Genomic DNA, 14,913 nt, shown 5'->3' with positions numbered 1-14,913 from the left:
AAAGTTTATGCTTTAAAAAGGCATAAATATCAAATAATCGTTTTTTAATTTAATTTCTTAATATCCTCATTTTTAGTTTCTTTTTAATACTACAATTACATATATATATGTATATATATTTTTTTACAATTTTATTTTTAAACTTTACAATTTTTTTTTTATCTTTTGACATAACAATTATTAATATTGACAACGAATCAATATATTTAAAAATTATTTTTATTATATTAATACACTAATTTCTGTATTATTTTGTTTGTATGATTCAAATTTATTCTTAATTTTTTTTTTTTTTTGGAATTCCTAGTTATAAAAATAATTTTAAAAGTAAATATATTTAATTAAAATATTTTTTTTATCAAATATATATACGACGTAATTTTTTTTTAAATTATAATTTTAACATTATAATTTAAAAAAAAAAAAAAATTTATTAAATGAAAAAATTTAAATAAAAAAATAAAAAAAAAAGTATATAATGTATGCATAATTTTATTTTCATTTAAGCTGTATGTAAATATATTTAATAATATATACCTTATTTTTTAAATAAGCGAATATTTACAATTTTTTTCAATGTAAAAAGATAAAATTTACAATATTTTATTAAAAAAGCAAAAAAAATATGTGAATTATGATATTTTATATATAGTAATATTTTGATGTATTTTTTTTTTTACTAAATAATCTGAAATAAAGTATTAAGAATGATCAATCTAGTGCACTGATGAGCAAATTTATTTTATTTAAAAAAAAACGATATACTTTATATGTATATATATAAATGCATATAGTATTTTTTTCTTTTTTTTAAATTAAAACGCACATTTACAATTCGGAGTTATACCAAAATAACAATACTAAAATTTTATACTAAATTATGCTTTAATTAATCTTATTTTTAAGAAAGAAAAAATTATTAGTACATGTGTGAAAAGTATATATAGAATTTAAGGCGTTTTTTTTGCAGACAAAATGTAAAATATCTTAATTAAAATTAGGTTTATTTAAAATAAAGCTTTATAGGAAATACTTCTTTTATTATGTAGTATCTCTTTAATTTTATCTTATAAATATGTGCTTTTAAAAAAATTATTATTTAAAAGTATCTATAGGTACATCTATGTATAAAAACTACTGAGTTAAAACAATTTCATTATCATTTTTTAATTTTTTTATAATAGAGACAAAATTATTATTACTACGTAAAATTATAAAAATAAGCTACATTGATAAAAGAAAGTAAATTTACCATGCATGGCCAATATTATTTATTGTTTTTCTTATTTTTCTCATATTTTATATCATTTTAAATATTTTATAGTTCATCTTTTAAATAATTGAAATAAAGAAAATACATAAAAATTTATTTTTTTACTGTTCGAATTTTTGTTTGTTATATATATATATATATATATATATATATTTGAAATATATAAATAAATTGGGACAAAATGAATCGAAACTAATGAATATAAAAAATTATGTTGTATAAAATGTGTAGCTTATTCTATTTTTAAGAAGAATGAAAGATATATTAGAATAATTTTCTAGAATATATATTATGTTGAATAAGTTATACTTTTTTTAGAATTTCATTAAGATTATGATAAAAATTATGAATTTTATAGGCACAATTTTTACATATTTACATATTATTTGGTCTCAATATATATTATTCTAAGGATTTTTATAGTTTTATTTTTATGATAATAATAAAAATATATTCATAATATGAAAAATTAGAAGAAATACTATTCAAAATTAAGAAATATTTAATTTGTTTCTGGTATTTTTTTTTTACAAAAAAAAAAACTAATACTTAAAAATATATTTTTAATAATAAGTTTTAACATATATTCCATAAATTTAAGTATCTTTTCTAGTTTTAAAAGAATTTAAATTTTTTTTAAAATATTTGAATAGAACTAAAAAAAAAAATTTATATATGCAAATGTAATGAAATTTGAATATATATATATATATATACTCTCTTGTTTAAATTTAACTATTTTAATGCATCAAAAAGAGTTATTTATTATGCAATTAAACGCACCCACTTTACAAAATTAAAATAAATTTTAAAAAAGCAATATATTTTTCTCTTCATCTTTCTATTCAAGATTCGTTATATATAAAAAGGAGATTAAAAATTATATTGAGATTCTGAGAGTATACATAAATATTTTCTTAAAAACATAGAAATGAAAAAATTGAATAAAAAAATATAATGTTTTATGTTTTGTTTTATTAGTATTAACAGTAGGAATGAAACAAAAAATATCAAAATTTTATAGTTTTCTTTAGTAATTTTATTAACCAAAATTTTTACACTTTAAAAATTTAATAATTTTTTTCTTTTTTTTAAGAAGATTTACATAAATTATTGATTGCTTTTGTAATACTTTTTGTCTAAAAATATTTTTAACATATTATATTTTTAAATCTCATAAAATGATTTAAGATTTATGAAAAAATTTTGAAGAAAACATTCAGGTAATAGATAAAATTAATTTTCATATTTCGCTAATATACTAAAATGTATTAAATTCATATTACACTATAAGTATTTCTAAAGACAAAAAAGTTATTAAATTAACTAAAATTAAAAATTTAATAATGAAAAAAAAAAATAAAATTTTTTTTAAGACAGTAAAAAAAAATATAAAGAATATATTTGTGTATTATCTAAATTTTTTTTTGTTATTCGAAAGGCAATAATTTTACATCTATGTTTTCATAATTTTGATATAATTGGAATTATTATTTTATGATCTATCTTTTAATAATATATTTCTTACACAAATATAGGTTCAACTAAATTTTTTTTTTTCTTTAACCTTTGAAGTGCTGATTATTTTTCATAAGAATAAATAGATAATTATTGGTGATTAAAAAAAAAAAAAAAATCATTTATATTCATATATACATATGCAAAGATAAAGATAAAATATTCTTAATTTTTTTAAATTTCAGTTATTTAATTTTTTATTAAAAAAAAAAAAAATATACAAGAAATACTCAGTTTATTTAATGCATCCATAATTTTAACTTTTTTTTTTTTCCTTTTAAAGAGAATAGATATTATATTATATTATACACAAAGACCATTGTGCAAAAAAAGAAATAAATAAATTTATATATATGTTAAAAAAATAAAATAAAATATAAAGGAAGTAAACATGTTTATATTTATCAAAAAAAAAAAAAGAGAAAGAAATAAAAACATATATTAAAAAAAAATCAGGAAGAATATACATATGTATATTTAAAAAAAATAAAAGGGAATATATATATATATATATATATATATATATATGTGTTAAAAAAAAACTAAAAGGAGATAAATACTTATATTAAAAAAAATTTGATAAAAAAATATCTCTTTAGAAAATAATTTATTTAAGTAAAATAAGAATTTTTTAAATATTTCAAGAAATATAAAAAAATTTAAGAAAGGAAATAGAAATCAAAGATGAGTGAATCACTTGACGCTGATAATGCAAAAGCTAAAATAAAAATAGTGTTTTCTTATTGGAGTAGTATAGCAAATAAAGAATTTTCCAAAACAAATGTATTTTGTGTTTTATCAGGAAAATCTAGTAAAGATGAAAATGCAACAATACAAGAACAGTTTCAAATGTGGTTAACTGGGTATCAGTTAACTGAAACATTTTTTATATTTTTAAAAAATGAAAAGCTAATTATTTTAACTAGTGATAAAAAAAAAAAATTTTTACAACCACTCTTAGATAATATGAGCAATGTAGAAATTTTAGAAAGAAGTAATGATAATACTGAGAACTTTGAAAAAATAAAAAATTTAATTGAAAATGCAAATTCTGATGAAATAGCTATATTAAGAGACAAAGATGCAACTGGAACTTTTTTTGAAAATTGTTATGACTTTATTAAAAAGTTAAATAAAACAGAAGTTGACGTAAGTAATAGCATAAAACACTTATTAAATTTTCGTTCAGAATCAGATATGAAAATTCAAAAAAATGGAAGTGATATAGCATGCATAATTCTAAAAAGTACTCTTATTACCACTATAGAGAATGCACTGGATAATGAAGAATTTGAAAGTCATGAGAAAATAAAAGATAAAGCATTAAAATTTCATGAAAATAAAAAATGTTTAATGAAATTGAAAGATAAATTAAAAGTAGATATAGACGAAATAGATATTATTTATAGTAATGTTCAGAGTGGAAATAAATTCACATTAACTTATAAAAATAGTAACGATAAAAATTATTTATCTCAAAATGAAGGAGCGATTATTGTAGGTCTTGGTTTGAAATACAAAGAGTTATGTTGTAATATAACAAGAACTTTATTACTTAATGCTAAAACTCAACATAAAGAATTATATAATTTTACCTTAAATATAGAAAAATATATTATAAAAGAATGCTTAAAAGTAAATAGTGCTTTTTCTAGTGTTTATAAAAAAGCATTACATTATATTAAACAAAATAAAAAAGAGTGTAGTAGTCTACAAAATATAAATTTGGAAGATTATTTTGTGAAATGTATAGGGCATGTTATAGGAATAGAATTTATTGAAAAAGAATTTTTAATAACAGAAAGTAATGAAAACGGTAAAATAGAAAAAAACACAACATACAATTTATCAGTTGGTTTTGAAAATGTGCAAGGAAGTGATAGGAATAATTTTGCTATTTGGTTAAGTGATACCGTATATATTAATGATAAAGAAGAAGTGATTATATTAACAGATACGTTAAGTAAAGAAATTAATACTATATCCTATGAATTAGAAGACAGTACAAGTAATGACGAGGAAAAAAACGATGTAAAAACGGAAAAAAAAAATGGAGATGTAGATAAAAAAAAAATTGGTATATCAGCCAGTATATTAAATAACGCAGCAAGTGTCATTGTCTCAGATAGATTAAGAAGAAGAAACAAAAATTCAATAGCACATAATAATGAACAAGAAATGGAAGAGTTAAATCGAAGACAAAATGAACTAAAAGAGAAAAAAATTAATGAAATAAAATTTAGATTCTCTAAGGGAACAAACGATTATAAAGATTTAAATAAAAAAAATATAAAGAAACTAGAAGATTTAAAAGCTTATAATGATCCTGATTTACTACCAAAAGATTTAAAACCAAATATTATATGTGTTGATAATAAGCATGAATGCATATTATTACCAATTAATGGAACACATATACCATTTCATGTTTCTACTATTAAAAATCTAAGTTCCAACTATGAAGATAATAATGACATATTTGTTTTGCGTATTAATTTTTTAGTTCCTGGAAATCAAGGGGTAGTAAAAGGAGATTTTAATGCATTTCCGACATTACAAGCCAAGGAAATGTATATTAAAGAGTTAATATTTAAATCAAAAGATGAAAAACATTTTCAGATGGTAGTTAAACAAGTTAAAGAATTAATTAAGCAAGTAAAACAAAAAGAAGTAGAAGCAGATGTAAATGATTCTAAGCACACTCAGGATAAATTAATTCTAAATAAAAGTGGAAGAAGAATAATTTTACGTGATTTGATGACTAGGCCAAATATATTTACTGGAAGAAAAATATTAGGTACTTTAGAATTACATACCAATGGATTAAGATATTCAGCGAATTCAAGGGGAACTACAGAATATATTGATATTTTATTTGATGACATTAAGCATGCATTTTATCAACCTTGTGATGGTCAATTGATTATTTTAATTCATTTTCATTTAAAAAGATATATTATGGTAGGGAAAAAAAAAACATTAGATGTCCAATTTTATTGCGAAGCTGGTACTCAAATTGATGATTTAGATAGAGCTAAAGCAAGAAACGTCTATGATCCTGATGAAATGCATGATGAAATGAAAGAGAGAGAACAAAAAAATAAATTAAATTTAATTTTTAAAAATTTTGTTCAACAAATGCAAGATGCGTCAAAAATAGAGTTTGAAATTCCATATCCTGAATTAACTTTTTCGGGAGTTCCTAACAAAAGTAATGTTGAAATATTTGTTACGGCTAATACAATTAATCATCTTGTTGAATGGCCACCTTTTATTTTATCTGTTGAAGATATTGAAATCGCTTCGTTAGAAAGAGTTCATCATGGCTTAAGAAATTTTGATATGATATTTGTTTTTAAAGATTACACAAAACCAGTTAAAAGAATTGATGTTATTCCAACAGAATATATTGATACAATAAAAAAGTGGTTAACAACAATTGACATAGTATATTATGAAGGAAAAAATAATTTGCAGTGGGGAAATATTTTAAAAACTATTTTATCTGACATTGACTCTTTTGTAAATTCAAAAGGGTTTGAAGGATTTTTGGGAGAAGATGATGATGAAGAAGAGCAATCAGCTGAAGATGAGGATGAAGATGAGGAATATGAAATAGATGAATCAGAACTGGTAATTATTTAAGAAAATTTATTTTATAATGTGTATATTGCTTTTATATACATATATATTATATTTCATAATTATATAAATTTTTATTTTTACTAGAGTGCTGAAGAAGATAGTGAATATGATGATAGTGCTGATGAAAGTTTAGCAACTGAAAGCGATGGAGAAGAAGTTGAAGAAGTTTCGGAAGATGAAGGATTGTCTTGGGACGAGCTCGAGGAAAGAGCTAAGAAAGGTTAAAAAAAAAAATTTTCTTAAATTACAATATATATATATATGTAATATAAAAATGACTTTCTTTTTTATTAAATTTTAGACGACAAAAAACGATTCGCATATAAAAGTGATGATGATGATGAAGGATATAATAAAAGAAAGAAAAAGAAAAAAAACTAATTTCTTATTTTATTATAACAAATATTACGTGTGATCTTTTAATTATTTTTTTTTTTTAAACATATATATATATATATTCAAATATATTTTTACTGCTATTTTAGGTACATTCATATATATCATTATTTAATTATATTTTAATATATATATTTTTTTAAAATAATATCAATATTTATTTATGCTTATATATACATAAATACTTATTTCTTTTAAAATTATTAGTAATATATATACATGTATTACCTACAAAGGTAAATGGCTATATATATATATATATATATATATATATATATATATATATATATATATATATATATATTTTATCTTTAAAAATGTCTTAATTCTTTCTTTGGCTATTTTTATATTTATACCTAAGTGCATATATACATTTTTAAATTTATGCAGAATAATAGTCTTTTTTATTTTACTCATTTAAGTACATTTTTAAAATAAAGTAAATTACATAAAAGCTATAAAAAAAAAAAATAAATAATAATAATACTAAACCTTCAAATAATGAATAATGGTTATTAAGTTAATTTTCAACTTTTTATTTTTTAATATTTATATTTCTAAGAATTATTAGAGTAATTATATTTATTTCATTTTATTTTATTTTATTTTATTTTTTATTGTCGTTTTTATGTGGTGCTTATTTATATATAAAGTAATAATTTTTTTTAAATGTTTTTAATTTATTCTATAAAAATGAAAAAACTTTAGAGAATAAGAAACTAAATCTTGTTATGAAGAATAAAAACATAATAATATAAATAAGAGCTCAAAAAAATAATCAGAAAAAATAACTTTTATGATAATTTATAAAAGAGGTAACTATATATTTTATTAATAACGAAAAAAAATCTATTAAATTTAGCTTAAATTATACAAAGTATAAATATATATTTGTCATCAATTGTACAAGTTAATAACTGTAGATAATATAAAATAAATAAGAAAAAAAAAAATTAAATATATATATATATATATATATATATATATATATATATATATATATATATATATATATATATATGTGTAATTTTATTTCTGCAAAGTATGTAACATATATAAGCATATATTATATGTATTTATATTTTATTCAATATTATGATTTTAATATTTCTTTATCATTTATATAAATACTATAAAAAAAAAAAAGAAATTTGTATATAATGAAAAAATAAATGTATATAAATAAACAACTATTTATTAAATTTATGTTCTTCTACATAAAAATATATTAGGAATTATTTTTACAAAAAAAAAAAAAAAAATATAATATAAAGTTATGTTTAAAAAGTTAATATAAAACCAAAACAAAAAGTAAAATTAAGACATACTACAATGAAAAAAAAAAAATAATAAATAAAATAAAAATAGATATGCTATCTATAATATATATATATATATAAATGCTTATGCTTCTTTTAATTTAAATATGATTGCAACATAAGAACAGGCATATCTGAATGTTAAATAAAATTTAATTACTAATTACAAATGCTTCCTTTTTTATTAATTTATAACCTCTTATTTTTAAATGATTTGAAACATTTTCCAATTTATCATCAAGGTTAACAATTTCATATCCTTTATTTTTAATGGAAACATTTTCATCTAATACAACTGGATCATCATTATCTTCATTATTATTTTTATCAATGATCAATGCACCATCCAAATTCAGATTATTAATAATTGCGTCTGATTTTATCCAGAGAGTCGAGTTATTACTTAGGGTTATATTCCCCTTTATTTTTTTTAATAAATCACTTAATGTAAAAGCAAACTGAGGTTCAATTAAAACTTTAGGTGGAATAAAATATTGAATCCCATTAAAAGTTTTTATTGGCATATTATTCAAAGTTATTTTCTTATTATTATATATGCACGCTAATTCGATAAATGCACAATTACAATAATATAAATCTGATTCCCCGCTAAACATACATTCAGGATGTATATTATTTTCAATTTTCCTTTGCGCATTAAGAAAATTATTTTTTACAGCTGAGAAGCATAAGAATCTATTTAATTCAGTAACTCCAACTTTATGATTTTCTCCATTAAAATATAAAGCAAAATCCTGCATCATACTTTCTACTCTTGTTGGACTTTTAAAATGCTCTCTAGTATTATCGGTGTATTTAGGATTGATAAATTCTGGTACTATTCCATTAGTAGAATTTAATATTTCATTGTAATTTTTTATTTCAAACAATATAGCACATGTGTTACCTGGATATATTGAACATCCATTTTCATCAACAACTTCTTTTTCTCCTGTATATGCTAATATAGATTCCAACATATTATATTCTAAGTTTATACTCATGGATTTTTTTCCACTGATTAGTTTACAAATAGTTCCTATCTCTTCTCCTGGTTTTCTTGAAATTGCCAAAAAATTCATATGCAGCTGTTTTTCTATAGAAACCCCAAGGCAAACAAATAATACTTTTATTGCTAAAGCATTAGTATCTTGAAAAAAATATAAATACTTATATCCTTTTTCTATTAAATCATCTAAAATATTATATTGCTTAATCAAAGAATGAATATCCCCATGGCCATGTGGTTTTTTAGAAAATTTAAATGTATTATTTTCATATGAAAAGTCTAAATGAGCTTCATTATCTTTTAAACAAAAAACTTTTTTCTGCTTTAAAAAGTATATTTGACTTTTTTTTAAACAAAAGAAATTATTTTTATTAAAAAAATTAATTGTCTTTTCATATGTGTCATCAGACAACATTATAATTAATGGAATATCTACTTCTCTATTTTTATTTTTTTTTATATAGTCTTGAAAAGTTTTTAAATAATTACAATAATATTCTAAATATGTTTTTTCAGATATTAAGTCAGTTTTCAATTTTAATTTTATATCATTGTAATTTAATCTTTCTCCTAATCCTCCTGCTAATAAAATAAAACATACTTTATCAATTTCTTTTAATCCTATTTCTTCGTAATGTATGAACAATTCAATAATTGAACTGTTCGATACACTATTCTTTTCATTTTCTTTTGATACTATTCTCTCTGCTAATTTCATTCCCATCTCTAAATTTTTTGTATTCTTTTGTCTATTTAATTCTTTTAATTCATTAATAATAGCAGAATTTTTTTTATAATAATTTATATTAATTAATTCTTCATTAGATGAAATAGTTATTGGTGTATTCCCTTCTTCAGATATACAGTTGGAATTTCCTTCAAACGTAGTATCATGATAAAAGTTTTCTTCATTAACATGATTGGAACAACTATTTAAAAATGTCCCATTGTCCATATATGTATTCTCTAATGGTAATTTTTCCACTGCTTTGTTACAATCATTAGTTTTAAATGATATATCTCTCCAATGAAATTTTATTTTAATTAAATTATCAGGTTGTTCTATTATATAATTTGCATACTTATTAATTTTATTTTTTGATTTTTTTAAAAGTGTTTTTGCTCTCTCCAAATATTTCATTAATCCATCTGGATATATGATTTCAAATTCTTTTATTTGATTAATTATATCAAAAATATTATCTCTATTTAATCCTTCGTGAGTTAGCAATTCCATTTGATCTGTTTTAATCAAAATATCAATGTATTTTTTGTCATCACCAACCAATTCTATTAATTCATTTATTTTTTCCATTATATTTATGTATATATTTTCTTATTATTTTTAGTTTCCTTTTCTTTTATTTTTTTTACTTATAAGCATTTATAAATAAAATATATATATATATATATATATGTAAAAAAAATATTTTTTTCTTTTTTTATTATTTAAATATAAATACAACCAAATTGAAATTGGGATTTAAATAACAATTTTAACAGTATTTTTTCCATTTAATTTAGTTAAAAATGGAAGTGTATTAAATAGAAATAGTCACAATATATATATATATATATATCTTAGTAACATACATAAAAAAATTATTCTTTTTTACAAAAATATAAATATTTACTATAATAAAAGAAAAGGAATTTAGTTTAAAATTAAATATTGCATGCCTTTGTTTCTTAAACCCACAAAAAAAGAAAAAAATATTTTTACTTACATTTTATTTTAAATTTCTTATATTTTACTAGAAAAAAAAAATATATACACTCAAATTTTAGTGCAGAAAAAAAAAAAAACAGTAAAAAAAGGAAGCACTAAAATTTTTAAATCTAAATATAAATGAACATTAACTCAATTTTTTAAATTATTCAGATTAAAAAAAAAAAAGAAAAAAATGAAATAAAATAAAATACACAGCTTGTCATTTTACTTATTTATATATTATTTAAATATTAATTGTTTCATATTTTTTTTCTTATATAAATATAAAAATTTGCAATTTCCACTTTATCAAATTATTTTACAATTAGTACACAAAACTAAAAAAAAAAATATACGTCCATGCGTCTAAGATTAAAAAAGGAAATTTTTTTTTTCACTTTTTTTTTAATAGTTCTTCATTTTTATGTCTTATGCTTTCTTGACAAGAAAATATATGAATTATTTAAGGTAACATTTTAGTAAAAATTTCACGAATAAAAAATATTAATGAGAGTTATATATGTATGTAATTTTTAAAAAATAATTTGCTGATGAAATTTTTTATAGAACAATAATTCTAAATGTTTTTAAATAATTTTAATGCAGTAGAATTTCCTTAATCTATTTAAAATACACATTAATTGAACGACCTTACTATATAATTTCATTATAGAATAGTAATTTTAAATAAAATAACAAATTTGTTATAGTAATGTTTTATTAGAAAAAAAAAAAAACCGTTACTTATATGGTTGATTTTTATAAAATTCGCAAAAAAAAATTTATATCTTTTGTGTATATTATTAGATTGCATGCTACTTTTTCTTTTACTTTATAGAAATTTTCATTATTGCATATATATACAATTTATATTGATAAAAAAGAGCATTCATAAATAATGTTGTATAAAAAATTTATTTTTTTTAGAATAATATATATATATATATATATATATTCATATATTAAAAAGAAAGTTATTGTAGTTAATATATTAAGTGAAAAATTAAAAATACGAAAATATATGTAACTACATTATTCATATATATCATAGATTTTAAAAGAAAATACTGAATAATATAAAATGTAAAAAAGGTTGAGTAAAAAATATCGAAATAATATTATGTAATAAAGAAAAGAAAATTAATAACTAAAAAAAATTATATATACTAAAAAAAAGAAGATAATAAATATAAATAAAATAATAGTAAGTGATTTTTTAAGAATTTTTTTTATATTTTAGAGGAAAACAAAATGAATATTAAAAAAAAATTTTTATTTTTTTCATGGCTAATAATTTAAATAAAGCATAATTATATTAAACACAAAAAAAAAAAAAAAAAAAAAAGACTTACAAAATTATTTTTATCTATATGTAATATATTCAAATAGAAAATATTTGAAAAGGCAAAAAGAAAAAAATATAAATAAATCTGGAATAAAAAATAATGTTAAGTATTAATAGAATATTGTGTTCCTATATTCAAATTTTTATTTTTAAATTTTAATTTTAATTCATCTTGAATGCTCTCTTTGGAAGTTGTAAGGTTATTACATATACTTTGCAATTTCATAATTTTTTCATCATATGCGTAGTCACAAAGTAAATCATTAAATCTAAGAGAATTTAAAATATCATTAATTTTTAGTATATATATATATTCAATACTTTTTCTGAGAGAGTTTTCAATACTTTCAATCATTTTTCCCATATTCTCTATATGAAAAAATTTGTCTTTTAATATATTCATATCTAAAATTTTCTTGGAGTTTTCTAAAGCTTTATTAATAGAAGCAGATAAAATAATTTCATTTTTTTTAGTAACATAAAAATTAACAGTTGAAGAAATTTGATAATGAATAATTAAATGTGATATATTTACCTGTATTAAATGTGTTCCTTCCCAAATAATATTTATGTTGGCATCATAATCTTCTTTTTTTTTTATTAAAAAACATCCAACGAATCCCTCTTCTATTGGATTAGGCCATAAATAAACAGAAGATAATCCACTTATATAGTATGCCCTTCTATATCTATCAAATACTTCATTAAATAATATCTCTAAATTTCTTAAAGGTTCAGAAGGTATATATGAATTTGAAAAATGATCAGGATAATAAATATTTGCATAAGGAGATCTATATGAATCTTTTTCTTTATTAAACATATTTGCTAAATAGTATTTTTTTTCTTCACTATCAAATTTAGTTTTTATAGGTCCTTCTTTATTTATTAAAATATTGTTGGTTAAGTTTTTATCAATTTTTGATAGTATTTTAATTGTTTCTTCAAATAAATGAGCAGGTAAGGTATTACAGATATTTAGAGCCGCTTCAATTTTTGCTTTATCCATTTTCTTATTTTTCTCTATATGACTCAAGTTTTTTTGCTATTAAATATTAACATAAAAATCTCATGAATTTTACAAATTATTTTCAAATAGTATAAAATGTGCAAGATGTCTATTTATATATATAGAATTTTTTTTCTTTTTACAAAATATTTTTTATATGATTATATTTCTTTTTTTATTTTTTTTATTTTAGATATAATTCTTATTTGATCAATTTATTTAATACTTTTTTAATGTTCTTATTTACATTACTAAACTGTCGTATTGTACATAATTATTTCTTAAATTTTAATACTAATTAAATGTGTTTTCTTTTTATTTAAAATATATAATTTAAGTAAAAAAAATTATTGATATATACTTATTTATTTTAATTAAAAGGATTAATTTAATGTGAATTCAAAATAATATTATTTAAATAATAAAATAATAACAAAAAAAGTATAAAAAAAAAAATATATTTTCATACACATAAAATTAAAGTATTAAGTAGGTCTCTAAAATCATTTAGTAAAATAAAGGAAATTTTTATATAATGAAATGTAAAATATATTATAATAAAATAATTTATGAACTAAAAAATTCATAAAAATTTTAAATATACGTTATAAACATATGAAAAAGAAAATTTTAATTAAAAAATTATATTAAGTACATAATTTTTATTTTATAAAAAAAAAAAAAATTATTCTAGTCATTAAATTCAATATTTGACACTATTCATCTAGATAAGTCTATAACTTATTTTTTGTTGTAACATACACAATAAAAAATAAAAAAATAATATTTTTTGTTATTTTTTAAATAACATACGAGTTCAATTAAAAAATTTATAATTAAAAGAAAAATTAAACTAAAAAAAAAAAAAAGATAATAAAGAGAAATAAATGTGTAATTAAATATGAAAATAGTTGAAATAATATATTTTTTTTTTAAAATCAATACTATGTTAACATTTAATTTTACAAGTTCTCTTTTTTGTTTACATAATATACTTTAAAAAAATTGATAGTTTTATAAAAAATCATATATGTAAATTTAAAAATATTCCAGAAAAAAATTCATTGTATACTATATGCAACATATGTTTCTATTGATTTTATAAAAAATTATAAATTATGAAAAAAATTTGTAACTTCAATTTATTGAAACAACAGAACATATCTTTCTTCTATATAAATGTGTGATATTTTTATTTTTTATAAAATGTTGGGGTGTATTAGATCTTTATATTTCTTATTATTTTTTATTATATAACATATATATAAATTTATATTTGTATTTTCCGGAGGAAAAAAAGAAAAATCTAAATATGCTTTTTCTATAAATTATTTTTAGAAAAAAAAAAAAAAAAACAGGGATAACATACATATTAAGAATATCTAGTATTAAACTTTTATTGACATTTTTTAGCATATTTTTAATTATAGTATACAATATATTATTCAGTATCTTTGATAAGATTATTCGTAAAGTTAATACTTTTTATGTAAATAATTCATAGGTTTTTTATTATTTCTTTTAATTTTAATATACAAACGTTAAATGAACCTTTTTCTAATAAATAAAGATTATAGCAGTTATGAAGAAAAGTAAAATTTTATTTTAAATTAATTTTGAATTATATCTAATATTATGAAATTTCATTTATATGAGAATATAACGAAAAAAAATTTATGTACTGTTAC

At 18.5% G+C, this 14,913-nt stretch overlaps 3 protein-coding genes across 3 annotated transcripts; 1 reads left to right on the top strand and 2 right to left on the bottom strand.

Annotated features, from left to right (window-relative positions):
- Positions 1 to 3,475: 3,475 nt before the first annotated feature.
- FACT-L (FACT complex subunit SPT16, putative) lies at positions 3,476 to 6,817 on the top strand (the record flags this gene model as incomplete). Its single annotated transcript, XM_028677068.1, has 3 exons — positions 3,476 to 6,424; positions 6,521 to 6,656; positions 6,738 to 6,817. 3 exons carry the CDS (start codon positions 3,476 to 3,478, stop codon positions 6,815 to 6,817), a joined length of 3,165 nt encoding a protein of 1,054 aa, XP_028533494.1.
- A 1,486-nt stretch (positions 6,818 to 8,303) lies between these two features.
- On the bottom strand, positions 8,304 to 10,475 carry PRELSG_1014400 (UTP--glucose-1-phosphate uridylyltransferase, putative; the record flags this gene model as incomplete). Its single annotated transcript, XM_028677066.1, has 1 exon — positions 8,304 to 10,475. One exon carries the CDS (start codon positions 10,473 to 10,475, stop codon positions 8,304 to 8,306), a length of 2,172 nt encoding a protein of 723 aa, XP_028533493.1.
- A 1,844-nt stretch (positions 10,476 to 12,319) lies between these two features.
- Positions 12,320 to 13,225, bottom strand: CPbeta (F-actin-capping protein subunit beta, putative; the record flags this gene model as incomplete). The annotated part of the gene is made up of 1 exon (XM_028677065.1): positions 12,320 to 13,225. One exon carries the CDS (start codon positions 13,223 to 13,225, stop codon positions 12,320 to 12,322), a length of 906 nt encoding a protein of 301 aa, XP_028533492.1.
- Positions 13,226 to 14,913: the final 1,688 nt, after the last annotated feature.

Source organism: Plasmodium relictum, assembly GCF_900005765.1.
Source record: "Plasmodium relictum strain SGS1 genome assembly, chromosome: 10".
Taxonomy (NCBI): domain Eukaryota; phylum Apicomplexa; class Aconoidasida; order Haemosporida; family Plasmodiidae; genus Plasmodium; species Plasmodium relictum.
This window is presented reverse-complemented; position numbering and strand designations above follow the sequence as displayed.